Here is a 20,065-nt window from a genome sequence, read left to right on the forward strand (position 1 = left end):
TGCATTATCATCTTACATATCCCATTATCTTACATATTACATTGTCTCCATTATTCCATCATATTCAGTATGTCGTCATTCATCATTTCCTCCTTCCGGGAGTCTTTAGTATTTTTTTACATGGTTTGAGTAGATAATGTTTTAGTTGATCTCAGTGCTGTTCAATAGCATTGGTGTCTATGTTTAGTTTGCTACTGTTCGTGTGCAGTTTGTGTTGGAGAATCTTTTACATTGGTTTCTTTAAGCCTTCCAGGGCCCCCGCTACCATATGTGCAAAGTGTGCAATGCACACGGGCGCCATCCTTTAGGGGCGCCAAAACCCAGAGTCATAAATTGCGAAACAATTTGCTATTTTTGACAAGGTTATAATAATAGGGCAAACATGAAGGGAAAACGCATCAAAAACGCATTCTTGGTGCGAATCCGAGAGCCCTTTTTACACCTTGTGCGCCTCATACTTTGAACTTTGAACTTAACAGTAAATGACGCTTCTAAGGTGTCAGATGGAATACCGAGATGAGGCCCATCATGATCCAAAAACCGTCTTTAAGATTGGTTTTTTCTTAAAAATTATAGATCAAACTTTATCTTAAGCTATCTAAAAAACTGATTTGACTTATTAAATGAGTATGATATCTAATATTTTCGGATTTTTTAGCGACGTATTCAAATTAAGTGACAGTGATTTTTTAAAACGTCGTTCTGTTCAGATCAGGATAATAAGGATATAGACTCCAATGATTTGTTAAAATTTGTGAAATTAAAGCGTTAAAGTTGTTTTTATTACCTGATGATGCTGACCTCATAAGTATTTTACAATATGTATATATTTGAAAACAATTTAATCTCTACCCTTCCAAACGTAAGCATTTCACTAAGAATTCTTTTGAAATTGCATGTATCTGTAGCTTCTGGCGAGCGATCTTTTTCAAAGTTAAAAATCATTAAAAAATATTTAAGATCGACAATGAGTTCAGAAAGATTTCTTGGCTAGCAATATTAACAATTAAATAAGAAATATTTGATTTAGCGATGTAATTAATGAATTTGCAGCAGCAAAGTTGGAAAATTTCGCTACTACAATAGTTATTTTTTATTTTTCTATTGTAACTTAGCTATCATTTTTGATTTTATAACGAAGTTACCTAGATATTTTTTTATCAGAAGTATCTGCATATTTTTTAAAATATCTTAGTATAAGTAGACCGAATTATTTATATGTTGTAGACATTAGGCAATATTTCTGTTATTTGTTCTTAAAAATGATGTCGTTTTGGGTTATTTTCTAGTATTTTATAAACAACTTGTCTCTTGTCTGTACCCCATTAGTTAAGGAAATGTTTTAAAATGGGTGTGAACAAGAATTGATTTTAGTTTATTTTGTTATGATTTTATTCTGTTTGTTTCATTTTGATATTTTACTGTACAAATAAAATATAAAAGAACATGATACAAAATGCCTTAAGGGGCGTTAAAATCCTGTTTTGCACACAGGCGCCAGTAGCCCTTACGGGGGCCCTCCTTCTTGTGTCTATTTTAATCCTGTAATTATGTAATCCTGTCGATAAGTGAGTTGTGACACATCTGCTCTGGGATACGATTTCACAGCTTTATCAGCATTACTGTGTATTACATATCATTATAAACATTTAGGGCCGGTTGTTCGAACGCTAATCAAGAAGTTGATTATAATCAATCATTTATTGTAATCAATTTTCTTGATGGGAATCAAATCGCGATATGAAAAATACATGTAAAACACTAATCAGTTATTGATTGTAGGTAAAACAGTAATTAAAATACAGCCGCAGCAAACAAATTATTAAAAATTGCTTATTATTATTATTATTGGTTTGTAAGTAAAAAACAAGAAATTAACATCAGAAAGAGTTTAATTATGTTTTATTTTAAATTAAAACCAAAATAATAAAATAAATCAGTCAACATAACCTCAAAATGCGACATCTGTCAGAAGTATGCTTAATCAAATATAATTGTAATTAAATATTTGATAATGATCAGTTTTGATTAGCGTTCGAACAACCGGCCCTAAATAAATGTGTAAATTACATATTGTTGTCCTTTTTAGTTGGATACCATTTATGTTCTTTCTGACACATCCGGCCGGTTAGACCAAGTGATGGCAAACATTAACACCCTGTATAAAGTGAGAAACATTATGAGCGATATTGATATATTTTTAATAGCTGCCTCTTCGGTTAGTTGGTTGTTAGATACAGGTTCACACGAAATAACCCTACCTCAGGAATTGATAAAAAGTAAAAGTTGGTGTGCGCTTTTGCCTGTAGGTGCTCCCAGTATCGTCACCACGTCTGGACTTAAATGGAATTTAGGCAAGTATTACTGTATTTTTTGTTAATGGTATTATCTCATCATTATAATCTTTGGCATTAAGCAGTCTATGATTTTTTATTAGTTATGTACTTCTTATATTGTGCCTTAGACCTTGTTACAACCTTGTTACTTATACGATCTCGAATACTTCTTAAATGAACACACACGTTCGGTCATCCGTCTCTTGCAGTTTTCAATCTACTGGAATATGAGAAAAGTCATTAAATTAATACGATATTTCCGTTGGCACCTTCGCAACCTTTGACTCAAAGATTGTTACGCTATGAAAACAAATTTATAATCTCGATCCCCAGTTATTTCTTCTTTTTCACACGTTTTCAGCCTTAACAAAAACAATTTATAGCCTAAATTCAGCATATATGTGGATTAACATAGCTCGGATTAGAAACACAATCTCAGTTCAGTATTATTGCATTTATGCTCTCCAAACCTCTAAAAGTTTTTTGTGGTACCAGACCGCCCTAAAAGGTTTTAGTTGCTTAAAATTTAAATTAGACACGCACAGAAATTAATTATTGATTTCCTCCCCGTTGTAAAAGTCTAAAGAAGCCGATTTCTTAGGCTGCTCAGTTAGTCACTAACCAGTTTCAGAGTTAGTTGGTCACATTTAATATAACTCAATGTATTGTAGTCTCACTGTACATACTAATGTAGTCTCAATTTACAATTCTCTCGCTACTCTCGTTTCGTCCATAGTGTGGACAATCTCACGTTTATTAGGCATATTTCTCATTCTATCTTCTTCTTTTAGCCCATTTCTATCCAACTTTGGACATAGGCCTTCCCCAAATCTTTCCATTTCCGTCTGTCCTTGGCTGCGTTTTTCCAGTTAGTTCCTGCAGCTTTTACAATATCGTCCTTCCATCGCATCTGAGGTCTTCCTCTTCTTTCCGTCCACGGTCTCCAGTTTTGTATTTCAACATTCCATCTTTTATCTTCCTGTCTCGCATTGTGGCCCGCAAATCTCCATTTTAACCGTGTTATATGTTCAGTTACATTTTTTACTTTTGTTTTCTCTCTTATCCATTTGTTTGATTTTCTGTCTTGTAGTTTTATTCCCAACATGGATCTTTCCATTTTTCTCTGAGTTATTTCAATTTTGTTTATGTTGGCCTTTGTTAATGTCCATGTTTCTGAGCCATACTTCAGAACAGGAAGGATGGACTGGTCAAATACACGGGTTTTTAGGTACTGTTGTATCTTTGTGCTTTTTAGTATCCATCTTAACATTCCAAATGCTGCCCACGCCAATCGTATTCTTCTCTGTACTTCAATTGTTTGGTTCTCTTACCAAACTTACCTTAGTACAAATGTGTACATAAAAAAAGTTATAGCCCTTTAAAGTTACAAAATAAAAATCAATTTTTTCCAATATTTCGAAAACTATTAGAGATTTTTTACTGAAAATAGGCATGTCGCCATAAAAAATTTATGGGGTTTTGTTCCCTTAAACCCCTCCCAAACTTTTGTGTACGTTCCAATTAAATTATTATTGTGGTACCAATAGTTAGACACAATATTTTTAAAACTTTTTTTCCTCTTAGTCTTTTACCTAAAAACCAGTTTTTATCTAGATGCGACTTCTTTTTTATTATGTTTACATAAAAATTGTATGGGGGTTTCGTTCCTTTAGACCCCCCAAATGTTTGTGTACGTTCCAATTAAACTTTTATTGCGGTACCATTAGTGTACACAGTGTTTTAAAACTTTTTTAACTCAGTATATTTTCATATTATAAAAATGTAAATTGTAGATTTTTCATATTATTACCAGGTCTCTATAATCGTACAATATACAAATACGTACCATATACAAATAGGTGGTGGATTTGACAAATATTCAAAAAATCTCGATAAAAACTGGCTTTCAGAGAAAGTACTAAGAGACAAAAAAGTTTTAAAAACACTGTGTTTAACTAATAATACTTTAAGAATAATTTAATACGAACATACACAAAAGTTTAGGGGGGTTTAAGGGAACAAAATCCCCATAAAATTTTTATGGGGTGCACAAATTTCACTATAATTTTTTGTTAAGATGTTCCTGCCATAAGAATGTCACACGTCTGTTTTCAGTAGTAATAACCCAAGGACATTGATAATTGTTCGAAAAAATTTTATAACAGATTTCGAAAGCTTGTTGCTTGGAAACAGACCGACGCCGTAGGCGGAGGTCTGTTGCCTGTAAGCAACAAGCTTGAGAAAGTTGTTAAAAAATTTTTGAGCATTTATCAATGTTCGAGGGTTATTCGGATAGAAAATTTTTTGCTGGTTATGAAAAAAAATACAGAACAGAAACAATTTATTTAAATGTGCAATTAACAATTCTTCCACCGTCCGATTTCCATCTAATTCATATTTTCTATCATTGCAAAAGTCCATAAACGCTTTCCATACAAATTTTTTACTGTAAACAGTATTCTTTGGTATATTTGATTCGATAATTTCATTAATATTCTCATCAGTATTACAACCAAATCGTGACATTTTGAAATATTGAATATTTGAAATGTCAAAATCGAAAACGAAATGTAGGTATCCATAGCTACATGATTGAGTGAAAACAGCCCATGGGATCTGTTTTCAGTATAATGTTGGTTTTATTGGTTGTATTCAATCAGATGACCACAAATTAATTGATTTCATTGGATTTCTAATTGAGCAAAAATTTTCAATAAAAAATCTCTAATAGTTTTCGAAAAATTGAAAAAAATTGATTTTCATTTTGTAACTTCAAAGGGCTATAACTTTTTTTATGCGCATATTTGTACTAAGCTAAGTTAGGTTCAATCAACATATTTTTGACTCCAGAACCTGTGGTATAATTTATGACCAATCTTTTCGGGACACCCTGTATATCGCTGGTACCTACATATGATTAAAGTGATTCCTAATACATTTCCAGTGAAAATAATAACTCTTTGATAAGTGTTGGCGATACAATTTGTTTTTATATTCGTGTCCGCGAAGATTATAACTCCCAAAATATTTATAACGAAAATATTTATTTATAATAGATGCCGACGAAAACAATTATTTCCCTTTGTGTTTCTGTTTCTGTCGACGAAAACAATTATTTCTGAGAACTTTTGGTAATTATAATTTTCGTGAACCCACAAACAGAAATGATGTTTTTTGCTGATACTCCTCCAAAAATAAATTTTTTCGCTAACACTTTATTAGGGATTATAGTTTTCACAATCATATAATCGAAAATAATATTTTTCGCGGCGTTCATTAAAAGTTCTACTCTTCCCCGCATTTTTCTGAGTTATACTTTTCGTAGGCAGCGGCGATATATTCGTCAACAACCTCAATATTGACATTATTTATATTTACATTATTTATTCTGTCGTTTGTATTTGTCATGATTTTGGTTTTACTCATGTTCATTTTTAATCCTATCTTCTCCGATGCGTGTGCTAGTTGAGTCAGCGTTGTGGCTAGTTCTTCTTGGTTGGTTGTAATAAGGACAACATCATCGCAATATCTGAGGTGATTGAGATTCTTCCCGTTTATGTTGATACCCATGTCTTCCCATTCCAGTTTTTTAAAGACGTCTTCCAGAGCTAAGGTGAAGAGTTTTGGGGATATTACATCTCCTTGTCTTACGCCTCTACGTATTTCTGTGGGATTAGTTTTGTTTGTTTTATTTTCCCATTCGACTGTCATAGTTGCTGTTTTATAGATGTTATGTAAGAGTTGCCTGTACCAGGAGTCTATTCTGCTGTTATTTAGAGCTTTTTCTATCGCCCATTCTATCATGATTACATAAAAGTTTGACACTCAAAGCTGGGTCTACGTTTACTCACGGTTCGCAAAGTCATAGCAAAGTTGTGTATTAAAATTCGTAATCGTTATTATTGTACAGTGTTTGTAAAAAGTGTTTGTGTTATAAAATAAAACATTTATCTATATTTCTTATTCGTTTCAACACCGATTTACACCTTGTTTCGACTCGACAATGATAATCAGAGTCTTCGATCAACCACTACAGAAGCTGGTTCCCGTCTTATGTGAAGAACAAGAGAGATTCACCAAGTCAATTTACCAACTGGTGAAGTGTTCTAAAGAGGCCTCTTGTATTATTCATGTAATATGCTGGTTCCATTCCCGTCTTCTTTATCGTTTTCATCGTACATCTTGTATTTTACAGAGATATCTTACTTTTTTGTTTCTTTTGGCTCTTTCTTACTGTTGGCCCTCAAGATAGGACCCTAATTAGATGAGGGAACAAAAAGGTACAAAAATAGATTAGCATAAGCAAATAGCAGACAATGGGTACAATGAACAAACAATAAATAAAATTTTAATCCAAAAACTGCATAAGAAAGTCCTGAAATTATTAGTCTTTCCACCACCACAGAAAAAACGCAGTACCTTTTGCTAGATTACACATACAGGCAATATATCAACAAAATTGCCAAACACAGAAAAAAGAAAGGAATATTGTGCAAGCAATCTATACAGGGTGGTGAATCGGAAAACGGGCCATAGGAAACTCAATGTAAAATTTTAAACTGTTGAATTCCTGCTTCCCTAATTATGTTACATCAAAAGTCATGAGAAATTATTTGTAGAGGATTGAAATCTGTATTAAAAACAGAAGTTACAATTGTTCTACGATTTAAACGCATTCTAAAATTTTTAAAAATATAATGTATTTACCGCAGTAGGTGTGTGGGCATGTTAGGCCACACGTTACTATTTAACTGACAGTGAGCACACTATTGACTGAAGAAAATATCTTTATTATTAACACTTTCTCCTTAACTGAGGGTATCTGATCAACTTTATTGTGTTTTAAACAATAAATGATAAAATAAATAAAGAAGTTGACAGTTCAAATTGTTAATATAATAAATTCATTGTCACCGAATGCAATCTTATACACATTACTGCACTGTGTGTGGCGTAACTTTGGCGTATTTCTCTGAAAATTGTATTATATTTTTACAAAATTTTGAATAATTATTGTTCGTAGAACAATATTAACAGTTGTTTTCAATACAGATTTCAATTCTCTACAAATAGTCTCTTATGACTTTTGATGTAAAATAATTAGGGAAGCAGGAATTCAACAGTTTAGAATTTTACATTGAGTTTCCTATGGCCCGTGTTCCAATTCACCACCCGGTATAGTGTAATAGGTAAGATTTGTAGCTTTGGGTTGTTCTTCTTTAAGCTATTAGGCCGGCAGCTGGTTTTTTCTGGTAATTAAATATGTAGTTAAAAATATTTATTTATACTTATGTAGGTAAATACCGTTAAAGCAGGACATAATATCGTATGTGTTAAAATTAATTTTATCAATTTTTTAATTACATTTAACCTCACAGGGAGCCTCCCTCTTACCGCATGCTTGCATTAATAACTGATTAAAATAGCTTTTATAATTAATCTTGTTATTGTTAGAATTATTGATACTAAAAGAACTTTATAAAAACACAGTTAGATCTAAAATTACTTTAGGTATACAGTTCAGAACTTTTAAAATTCAGCACAAAATGCAAGCATGTCCCCGCTCTTTTTTTATTTATTAAAAATATAAAATCTAAAAATATTTTTTTAACCGAGTCTTTTCATTACTACGCTTATGCTTGGAAAATGAATTGCACAACACAACAATTAAAATACTGATACACTTAACTCATTTTCTCCTTCTTCCGTATTTTCTTCGTCACAATCATCGCCCAATTCAATAATAAATTTATTTCCACCATTAATGTGGAAGTGCCCAATCTTCTTATAATATTCTTCCACTTTGATCACTTTGGCGATTCTTTTCTGCCAGTCTACTTTGGTAATATTGGCTACTTCTTTTTTAATTATCTCAATTACCTTTTTGTCAAATTTAGGAAATGTATTTGAACGCCTTATACTTGGTTTTAATTGTCCCCAAATTAACTCAATAGGATTAAAAACACAAAAGTAGGGGGAAGTCTCAATATAGTGTGTCCATGCTTTTCGGCAATACTCTTTAGAGCGTAGATATAATTTTCTAAATTGCTTCGTGTGTAGAACTTCAATAAGTTGTTTTTTTGTGTAAAAATCTTCGAAATACAAATCATTTTCCATTAAAAAATTTTGCAGGTCAGCTTTTTTTGAAGATGTATTTGGTATTTTAGTGAGTTGTCGGGAATGATAGGTAGCGTTGTCAAGCATTATTACGCTGTTTTTCTCCAAGTTTGGGATCAGCGAGTTTTCAAACCAATCTTCAAAAATGTCAGCTTCCATATTCTTGTGGTAGTCAACGTTACAATCTTCCATTTTCTTCCCACATAATTTTAAAGCATTCGCGAGCCTTTATTTGCAGGTATTTTTGGTATGCACATGCTTGAACCATCTGTCCGTCCTTTCTTTACTGTATCGTGGGTATCATACCAAGTTTCTTCTAAATAATAAATTCTCCTATTTTCTTGCCTATACATTAGTAATTTCTTCTAGGTACATATTGCGTCTGTTGACTATTCGTTGGCTTTCCATAATTGCTTGACGTTTATTTATTTTTTTTTTTTTAATTTAAAGCCCATTTTTTTATCCAATTTTGAAGAGTTTTCTCACAGCAGTTCATATTTCGACCGGTTGTTTCCAATTTCTGTCTTATTATTTCTATTGTAGGTATTTCATTGCTTTTGTAGTAGTCGTATATTGTGGTTTTCAATAGTTTTACAAGTGAAGGATTTAAAGGTCTAGAAAATTTGTAGTCACATCGTTTCTTGCGATGATAGGGTTCATTTTTAACTATTTTATATACATTATAAAGTGGAATCTCTGTTAAATCAGAGGTAGCTTGTGCCAATATGTTTCATCGAAGCCGAATTTCGTACGTAGATTTTTGTATACATTTAAACATACTTGCTGTGTTTCAGCATTTAAATGCATTCGAATCTTCTTTACGGGCACTTTTTTTAGTAATTACATTCACACTAGCACTGGCAATTTCTACAATATCAGCGTTATCGTATGCGATATTTACATTATCCCACGGGCTCCACATCACTATTCACATTAATTAAATTACAATAATCAACACTTTACACTCTCCAAACGAAATACTAAACCAATATTCAAAATAATTACAGCAAACAAAACACTCGTATTGTCCTTTTCATGAGCATTTTTCAGTGCGTAACAAATGATAGGAAAAAGGGTAAGTCCGTGATAATACACATTTATGACATTTATTCTAACATGACATTTTAGTTAAATCTGACAGTTGTCACATTTTATTTTCAATTTGGAATAAAAACAATTCTAATGTGTTTCTTGCATTTATAAAATGGTATTTTCTTTGATTTGTATAGTCTTATAAATTATACAGATTATATTTGTAATATTATTATCTAATTTAAAAAAATTATTTTTTTTATTATGGCGCCATCTATCGACAACTAGAATAACTAACTTACTGTCTGTAATCTCAGACGTGCCTTTTTTTCTGTCACATACAATTTAATGCGTTAGAAATAAATCGAAAAACTGTGACGCACTGAAAGATGATCATGAGAAAAAGAATATCACTTAACACACGTACACTCCAGTACTACACTGCTACCGAACTAAAACTAAGGTTTTGCACGAAACTTGTGAATAGATATGGGATGTCTGGGCGTAAAAACACAGATGCGTTCAAAGAGCCGCTTCTTAAACGTTTGACCTAATATCTTTATTTGAAGAATATCATATTTCACCGGCTTAAAGCTATTCCACAAAATGTTTTACTTGGACAACAATAATAATTAATAACACCAAGAGCTAAAAGAAAAAGCACTTATACAATGGTGTATACAAAGTTACATAAAGTGACTGCCCAAAAGCTTACATCAGTCGAAGTGGTAAAACCTTTAACAAAGGTATCATAGAACACTTTCAATAATAAAAAAAACAGATTCTACTTACGCACTTCTCCTAATCATTCTTTTAATGACCAATTTCAAATTCTCCATATTCAAACTAAATGCTTTCTTTATTAAATTTATGGAAATTAGAAAATAAAAAAAAATACAGATATAATTCTGAATGAGCAGCAACTGAAGGGTAGAAAACAAAAGTTTTCAGTGTTTTATTCTGTGATAAAATGAACTTCCATCAAGTAACTGTCGATTCCATCACTTATTCACGAGACAACTCGTATTTGGCACTAAATGGGTTCATGTTCTTTTTATTAGTTTATAAAACAGTTTTTTTTCTCTATATACCGAATATATTATATACTGATATGATATAATCTTTTGTTACAGATGAGGATACTTTAGAATTTGGAGGTATAGTTAGTTCTTCAAATACTTATGATGGTACATGTCCAATAAACATTAAAACTAGTTCTCCTTTAATCTGGTCAATGAGCATTGACTCACTTTTATAAGACAAACATTTTCCAAAGATTAAAAATATTTGTGCATGATAATTTTCTGCATATCTACATACGGTAAGCCCCACGCTAGTAGACACGGGTACCTAATTGCTAGGTTTGGGCTAATCCGGCCCGTTTTCACCTGTGTCTTTCAGGTCTGTCATGTCATGTGCCTCTCATGAAACTATGCAAAATAATTTTTTTCCATACAAAAAATACATTAATTAATAGTATTGTTGCTCCGCTTTAAAATAACTTTATTCAAACACCAACAATATTACAATACTTTGTAACTTTCACAACTTTAACACAAAGACAACTACAAACTTCAAATACAACTACTCTGTTCTATTGTAGCAGATGGATTTCTACTACAATATTTTATAAAAAATATCCATTAATTTTAATCCTATCCCAAGAAAAATATTAATTTTTCTAATATATTTTGCGAGTTTATATATCTTTAAAATTTCCAAGCCGCTCCTGTTCGCATTGTAAAGGTTAGGAAATTTCCTATTTATTTGTGTAGCAATGAAGCGTTCAACTGGACAAGACAAATACTGGATACTGAAGGAGGCAGAAAAATGAATCGGCCTCACACGTTGGGCGACATTTGATAGCGTTTTGAGCCCCACACGTTGGGCGCAATTTGAATGAGTTGTTGAGATAAGTTATTTGTGACATTTTATCTCAACGAGGTATTTAGAATGGATTGTCTAAATCCTCCTTTTGCAGAACCGTTGCCGAATGCCCCGTGAAAGTCGCTAGGTGTTTAGAGTTTAAGCAGATGCCTATCTGCTGAGCCAGAGCTCAGAAAGATTTTTTTAGTTTTTGAAAACCGCTCCCGGTTAGGCAACGAGGTGATGAGGCTGTGTCTGCCCTGCTATATGGTATATATTATATGGTATATATAGTATATATGTCACTTGTGTTACTGCAGTGGATGTCAGCGAGGTCCACACAGGGCACAAGATTATTTCTTTCCCAAGACACAGAAACTCTTATCACCTACAGTTCTTATTAGAGTCTTAACATTTAAGTCTACTCGACTTTAAAGAGTCTGGCGATTGATGGCACGCTAGCCCATTCCCTAATGATGTTTTGTTTTTGTTTAATCCCCATTAGCCATTATTTAAATATTTTGGTATTGTTGTCCTGTCACACCCAAGAAGTCAATGTTGGATTTTTGTAGTTATCGAAAACTGAATTGGTAATCCAGTTTCCTCTCTTCCGAGGAGGCTATTGTAGCAGATGGATTTCTACTACAATATTTTATAAAAAATATCCATTAATTTTAATCCTATCCCAAGAAAAATATTAATTTTTCTAATATATTTTGCGAGTTTATATATCTTTAAAATTTCCAAGCCGCTCCTGTTCGCATTGTAAAGGTTAGGAAATTTCCTATTTATTTGTGTAGCAATAACCAACTACGTAGATTGTTATTGAAAACATCCATTATTCGAGAATGAATCCTCTAAAAGGTTCAGTGTTTTTCCTTTAAGTTTTGAGCGATAAAAATCCCATGTTATTATTGGTCTGCATTTTGAAAGATCCTTGAGTTGTAGTTGACGATTGGTCAATACTTTTGGCGGAACGATCGAGAAGAAATGCATCGTTTGGACGCGAGAGAGACGTGACGATGTAAAGCGAGTTCTAAAAGTACATCACTTCAGTAAACATCTTTTTGTTAGAACTCAACCAACAGACTCGTAGAAAGTCGCACTTTGCCGGCAAAATGGTTTTATTTTTATGGTAAAAGAAGTGAAAGACTGGCAGTTTGCCCAGTAAATGTCAACGAATATAATGACAATAGTTTCACGGCATTTTAATGGATATATTATTGTGAAACAGTTCTATTGTTATGCAGTTAGATTTGCCGGTGGTATAAAAAAGAAGTGCGTGGTTTCCTGGTTCCTGTCCTTTATGTAGCTGTTGCTATTTTTATGATATATGGATTTGTTCATGTTCCAGTAAGAAATGCCCGGATGATATTATTTGGTATCGATTTTATCCAGTTTAGTAATGATTTGAATATCTTCCCTCCCTCCAATCTCGAATGGAAAGTTTTGAAGTTCCAAGTGTTGTGACATGGATTTTTGTTTTAAGGTATGATAATGTTTATTTTAAATAAATTCACAAGTGGATATTAATGGTAAAGGTTTTACATAATTAAATGTTTGTTTTCAACATGGAAAATATTTTATTGTAAAGTAAATGTAAAATGGCAGTGACTTTTGACAGCCATGTCAAATTTTAGTTTTGGTACACTGCTAAAAATAAATAAGGTTAAAAATTGTAAAACCATATATTTGTTTTTATTATTCATTTCTTTTTTGAGAATATGTTTATTCTCGGAGTAAGTTTTAAATAAACATTATAAAATGTACACATCTTTATTTCTGTAACCTCTTTTTTAAAAAAATTATTAACAGATATCTAATACAAGTGAATAAGTTTTAGAACAGAAAAAAATATAATGGCATAGAAGCCAATAATGATAAATAAGTAGCCCACTATAACCCCAACGAGGAATCTACGATGAATGTCCCCCAGTTGCTTTCCAGTAAGTACTCGATATGAGAATTTGAGGATTTTTCGAACGGCGTCCCAATTTGTTTAAATAGTAGGAAAGTCCTCAAGTCTGTGTAAGTATCCTTTGCTTATTTGGTTATGTAGTTAGTCTTCTTTAAACCCTCCTACCCCCCCCAACGAATCTACGACCCGCCACCGCACAAAAAAAATGAGCTGCCGTTCGCATGAAGGTTTGCGTGTCTGTTCCTTCTACTAGCCCCATTTCTACCCCACAGTATCTCTATAGATAGTCTTTCCTTGTCCCCATAGAGCAGACATGTAAAACGCTTCAACTGGCGCCCCACGTTGGGCGCCATTTGAAGCGTTCAACTGGACAAGACAAATACTGGATACTGAAGGAGGCAGAAAAATGAATCGGCCTCACACGTTGGGCGACATTTGATAGCGTTTTGAGCCCCACACGTTGGGCGCAATTTGAATGAGTTGTTGAGATAAGTTATTTGTGACATTTTATCTCAACGAGGTATTTAGAATGGATTGTCTAAATCCTCCTTTTGCAGAACCGTTGCCGAATGCCCCGTGAAAGTCGCTAGGTGTTTAGAGTTTAAGCAGATGCCTATCTGCTGAGCCAGAGCTCAGAAAGATTTTTTTAGTTTTTGAAAACCGCTCCCGGTTAGGCAACGAGGTGATGAGGCTGTGTCTGCCCTGCTATATGGTATATATTATATGGTATATATAGTATATATGTCACTTGTGTTACTGCAGTGGATGTCAGCGAGGTCCACACAGGGCACAAGATTATTTCTTTCCCAAGACACAGAAACTCTTATCACCTACAGTTCTTATTAGAGTCTTAACATTTAAGTCTACTCGACTTTAAAGAGTCTGGCGATTGATGGTACGCTAGCCCATTCCCTAATGATGTTTTGTTTTTGTTTAATCCCCATTAGCCATTATTTAAATATTTTGGTATTGTTGTCCTGTCACACCCAAGAAGTCAATGTTGGATTTTTGTAGTTATCGAAAACTGAATTGGTAATCCAGTTTCCTCTCTTCCGAGGAGGCTATTGTAGCAGATGGATTTCTACTACAATATTTTATAAAAAATATCCATTAATTTTAATCCTATCCCAAGAAAAATATTAATTTTTCTAATATATTTTGCGAGTTTATATATCTTTAAAATTTCCAAGCCGCTCCTGTTCGCATTGTAAAGGTTAGGAAATTTCCTATTTATTTGTGTAGCAATAACCAACTACGTAGATTGTTATTGAAAACATCCATTATTCGAGAATGAATCCTCTAAAAGGTTCAGTGTTTTTCCTTTAAGTTTTGAGCGCTAAAAATCCCATGTTATTATTGGTCTGCATTTTGAAAGATCCTTGAGTTGTAGTTGACGATTGGTCAATACTTTTGGCGGAACGATCGAGAAGAAATGCATCGTTTGGACGCGAGAGAGACGTGACGATGTAAAGCGAGTTCTAAAAGTACATCACTTCAGTAAACATCTTTTTGTTAGAACTCAACCAACAGACTCGTAGAAAGTCGCACTTTGCCGGCAAAATGGTTTTATTTTTATGGTAAAAGAAGTGAAAGACTGGCAGTTTGCCCAGTAAATGTCAACGAATATAATGACAATAGTTTCACGGCATTTTAATGGATATATTATTGTGAAACAGTTCTATTGTTATGCAGTTAGATTTGCCGGTGGTATAAAAAAGAAGTGCGTGGTTTCCTGGTTCCTGTCCTTTATGTAGCTGTTGCTATTTTTATGATATATGGATTTGTTCATGTTCCAGTAAGAAATGCCCGGATGATATTATTTGGTATCGATTTTATCCAGTTTAGTAATGATTTGAATATCTTCCCTCCCTCCAATCTCGAATGGAAAGTTTTGAAGTTCCAAGTGTTGTGACATGGATTTTTGTTTTAAGGTATGATAATGTTTATTTTAAATAAATTCACAAGTGGATATTAATGGTAAAGGTTTTACATAATTAAATGTTTGTTTTCAACATGGAAAATATTTTATTGTAAAGTAAATGTAAAATGGCAGTGACTTTTGACAGCCATGTCAAATTTTAGTTTTGGTACACTGCTAAAAATAAATAAGGTTAAAAATTGTAAAACCATATATTTGTTTTTATTATTCATTTCTTTTTTGAGAATATGTTTATTCTCGGAGTAAGTTTTAAATAAACATTATAAAATGTACACATCTTTATTTCTGTAACCTCTTTATTTAAGAAAATTATTAACAGATATCTAATACAAGTGAATAAGTTTTAGAACAGAAGAAAATATAATGGCATAGAAGCCAAATGATGATAATTTGTAGCCCACTATAACCCCAATGAGGAATCTACGATGAATGTCCCCCAGTTGCTTTCCAGTAAGTACTCGATATGAGAATTTGAGGATTTTTCAAACGGCGTCCCAATTTGTTTAAATAGTAGGAAAGTCCTCAAGTCTGTGTAAGTATCCTTTGCTTATTTGGTTATGTAGTTAGTCATCTTAACACCCCTTCACCCTCCCTAACGAATCTACGACCTAGCTCCCGCACAACAAATGAGCTGCCGTCCCGCAACGAGGCTTTATGTGTCTGCTTCTTCTTCTTTAGCCCCATTCTTACCCCCCAGTATCTCTATAGATAGTCTTTCCTTGTTCCCATATGAGCAGACACTCAAAACGCTTCAGCAATAACCAACTACGTAGATTGTTATTGAAAACATCCATTATTCGAGAATGAATCCTCTAAAAGGTTCAGTGTTTTTCCTTTAAGTTTTGAGCGCTAAAAATCCCATGTTATTATTGGTCTGCATTTTGAAAGATCCTTGAGTTGTAGTTGACGATTGGTCAATACTTTTGGCGGAACGATCGAGAAGAAATGCATCGTTTGGACGCGAGAGAGACGTGACGATGTAAAGCGAGTTCTAAAAGTACATCACTTCAGTAAACATCTTTTTGTTAGAACTCAACCAACAGACTCGTAGAAAGTCGCACTTTGCCGGCAAAATGGTTTTATTTTTATGGTAAAAGAAGTGAAAGACTGGCAGTTTGCCCAGTAAATGTCAACGAATATAATGACAATAGTTTCACGGCATTTTAATGGATATATTATTGTGAAACAGTTCTATTGTTATGCAGTTAGATTTGCCGGTGGTATAAAAAAGAAGTGCGTGGTTTCCTGGTTCCTGTCCTTTATGTAGCTGTTGCTATTTTTATGATATATGGATTTGTTCATGTTCCAGTAAGAAATGCCCGGATGATATTATTTGGTATCGATTTTATCCAGTTTAGTAATGATTTGAATATCTTCCCTCCCTCCAATCTCGAATGGAAAGTTTTGAAGTTCCAAGTGTTGTGACATGGATTTTTGTTTTAAGGTATGATAATGTTTATTTTAAATAAATTCACAAGTGGATATTAATGGTAAAGGTTTTACATAATTAAATGTTTGTTTTCAACATGGAAAATATTTTATTGTAAAGTAAATGTAAAATGGCAGTGACTTTTGACAGCCATGTCAAATTTTAGTTTTGGTACACTGCTAAAAATAAATAAGGTTAAAAATTGTAAAACCATATATTTGTTTTTATTATTCATTTCTTTTTTGAGAATATGTTTATTCTCGGAGTAAGTTTTAAATAAACATTATAAAATGTACACATCTTTATTTCTGTAACCTCTTTTTTAAAAAAATTATTAACAGATATCTAATACAAGTGAATAAGTTTTAGAACAGAAGAAAATATAATGGCATAGAAGCCAATAATGATAAATAAGTAGCCCACTATAACCCCAACGAGGAATCTACGATGAATGTCCCCCAGTTGCTTTCCAGTAAGTACTCGATATGAGAATTTGAGGATTTTTCGAACGGCGTCCCAATTTGTTTAAATAGTAGGAAAGTCCTCAAGTCTGTGTAAGTATCCTTTGCTTATTTGGTTATGTAGTTAGTCTTCTTTAAACCCTCCTACCCCCCCCAACGAATCTACGACCCGCCACCGCACAAAAAAAATGAGCTGCCGTTCGCATGAAGGTTTGCGTGTCTGTTCCTTCTACTAGCCCCATTTCTACCCCACAGTATCTCTATAGATAGTCTTTCCTTGTCCCCATAGAGCAGACATGTAAAACGCTTCAACTGGCGCCCAACGTGGGGCATGTCTTTTTTGCCTCCCTCAGACCCCATTTGCATGTTCCCACTACCATGTCCTTTTAGCCTCCTTTCGGTCTCATTTGTACTACAACTGTTAGGCAGTGCCCGTCCCCTTGGGCAGCCGATCTCAGTTTGTGGTGCAGGTGTTTCCGATAACATGGAAGCTTGACTTTTGTCATATTTTGTGTACGCCCACTGTTACAAGTCTAGCTTGTAGACATGTTCAACTAGTAGTTAGCCTATCTACTAGTCCCCAATGTCTTTAGCCACCCCCCACTTAGTGTTACATTTGTAACATACACCCTGAAGTTTGACCTGAGTAAATATCGCCCCAGTCTTCCCCAGTAGTTTAGCCCAGATTCCTCTTGTCTTGCCCCCAGAAACTGTTTCATGTCTTCTAGTGCCCCCGAAACTGTTTCAGTCTGTTAGTCCCCATGAAAGAGCCCATTTTTGTAGTTTTTGTTGCAGAATGTTAATAATTTTTTCCGAAGAGGTATAAGTACGTACACATAGTATTGTGGTGTTGATTTGGTCGTACTGTTGTTTGTATAAGTATGTACCATTTCATACATCATAGTGTATTTACATTGTAACCCCATATTATGTAAACCGTAGTATACTGGTATTGTATTTTATGTATCGTACAACAGAATAGTATGCTAAATATTGTAGCGTACTTACTATATTGTATTGATATTGTACCCATGATGAAAGCATTGGTTAAATTTTTTGGAAAAAATTTGATGAATTTTATAGACAAACGGATGAGTAAAAAATAAAGTAAAGTAAAAATTTTTTTTAGAAAATTTTGGTATAAGTAACGTTGAGATTTTTTTTTGAAAATTTTGCTAAAAGTTACAATTAGAATGTTTTTAATATTGAATACACTTATAGAGTATAACAATATGTTGTATTTTTTTGCATGTATTCTTATAGATCAACAGTTTTTTTTACAGAATAAACGTTTTTTGTGATTATTGATTTGGTCGTTTGAGTAGATGTGTGATAATAGTTGGTATGGTCCGTGTATGAGCTAATTCGGTATGGTCTGTGTGTGTAAGTCCCGTGATTTTCCAGCGAAGCCTATCTATATTTGGGTATATTATTGCCACAGGTTAGTTGGAGAAGTCATCCTTGAAGAAGTAACCCCATGAAGAAGTGAAGAGGGAAACCGTGGCGAGGCCCCTCCACTTATTAATGAAGAAGTAGACCCCTTGTTTTTTCAAGCAGCCAGGAGAAAAGCTATCACTTTTTGATTTGAAGATAGCGTACTCTGTCGACACTGTTTTGAAAATAACCCTTGATATATGGATTTGTTCATGTTAGAAGTGAAGAAAAAGTAACCCCATGAAGAAGTGAAGAGGGAAACCGTGGCGAGGCCCCTCCACTTGTTCATGAAGAAGTGAAGAGGGAAACCGTGGCGAGGCCCCTCCACTTATTAATAAAATGATGTATGTTTTCTTGTATCTGGCATATCACAAGTGTAATACTCGTGATGAGGAAGTGTTGTTCAGTTGTCTGGGAATACTCCCATTAATAGTCGGAGCAAGAACAGTTTTATTTGTGTAAGCTCATATAAGAACCAAATTTCAATATTTATTTGTGTTTGTAAGCCCATGTATATGGAGTATGACTAAGAACCAAGTTTCAATATTATTTGTGTTTGTAAGCCCATGTATATGGAGTATGACTAAGAACCAAGTTTCAATATTATTTGTGTTTGTAAGCCCATGTATATGAAGAATGTCTAAATGTCTTATGAATCTGTTTGTTCCCTGCTTGTTTGTCTATCCCTGTTTAGTCTGGAAATTTTAGAGTCTGTTATCCCGTATTGTTCTGTTAGCCCCTGTCCATGATAGAGTTTGATTTTTTTGGCGAATAGTTCGTTGACCTCTCTTGTGTTTGTTTATTGAAAGTAGGCTAAGAGCAGAAGCTGTGACAAGGCTGGTGAGCTTAGGATCTGGCCGCGTTGAGTACAGGTGAAGTTTGCTTTCGGTGGATAAATGGAAGTGGTCGTTCGTCGGAACTGTCATTCTTTCCAATGTCCCTTAGGTCTTTCCCTTGTGTTTGCTTTCATCCCTGTTTTGAAAAAGTAGTCTAACCCCAGTTTGGAAGAGTGAAGTCTACTCATGTTTTGGAAAAATAAAGTCTACCCATTGTTTTGGAAAAGTAAGATCTACTCATGTTTTGGAAAAGTAAGATCATATCCCCGGTTTTGAAAAGTGAAGAATATCCCAGTTAGTGATTTGAAAATGAGAAAGTTGTCTGGTGAACTTTCATGAAAAGCTTTTATGTCCTAGATTGGACTTTGGATTGGAAACGTAATGATGTAGTATTTCCTATGTCATGTGTTACGTTATTTTTTTTTGATCTTATTAAATGGTTTGATATCCCGTTTGAATCCAGTATACTAGTTTTTTTTGGTCTTTTATGTTGTCACACGCATTCCCCCCTGTTTGGTCTTGTTTGAATGAGTTGTTGAGATAAGTTATTTGTGACATTTTATCTCAACGAGGTATTTAGAATGGATTGTCTAAATCCTCCTTTTGCAGAACCGTTGCCGAATGCCCCGTGAAAGTCGCTAGGTGTTTAGAGTTTAAGCAGATGCCTATCTGCTGAGCCAGAGCTCAGAAAGATTTT

General features: G+C 33.7%; 1 protein-coding gene and 1 long non-coding RNA gene across 7 annotated transcripts in view; one reads left to right on the top strand and one right to left on the bottom strand.

Annotated features, from left to right (window-relative positions):
• The window catches only part of LOC114324530 (thiamin pyrophosphokinase 1), a 35,324-nt gene that overhangs the window by 9,125 nt on the left and 6,134 nt on the right, over positions 1 to 20,065 (top strand). For 2 of the 5 annotated variants that reach the window (XM_050654013.1, XM_050654015.1), the window contains exons 4-5: positions 2,090 to 2,354; positions 10,619 to 12,840. In XM_050654013.1, the coding sequence (XP_050509970.1) occupies positions 2,090 to 2,354; positions 10,619 to 10,743 (390 nt within the window). In that variant the 3' untranslated portion in view covers positions 10,744 to 12,840. Of the gene's footprint in view, positions 1 to 2,089; positions 2,355 to 10,618; positions 13,380 to 16,027; positions 16,933 to 17,000; positions 17,192 to 20,065 lie in introns of those variants that run through there. The other 3 variants (XM_050654012.1, XM_050654014.1, XM_050654011.1) reach the window with 3 other exon arrangements.
• On the bottom strand, positions 12,798 to 17,049 carry LOC126886876 (uncharacterized). Of its 2 annotated transcripts, none has more exons than XR_007698803.1 (2): positions 16,953 to 17,049; positions 12,798 to 13,142 (listed from the first exon to the last, which is right to left on the bottom strand). It is a non-coding gene; the product is annotated as an uncharacterized LOC126886876 (long non-coding RNA). The 2 variants fall into 2 exon arrangements; XR_007698802.1 differs by lacking the exon at positions 12,798 to 13,142 and adding an exon at positions 14,932 to 15,502.

This window comes from Diabrotica virgifera, chromosome 6 (assembly GCF_917563875.1).
Source record: "Diabrotica virgifera virgifera chromosome 6, PGI_DIABVI_V3a".
NCBI classification, from domain to species: domain Eukaryota; kingdom Metazoa; phylum Arthropoda; class Insecta; order Coleoptera; family Chrysomelidae; genus Diabrotica; species Diabrotica virgifera.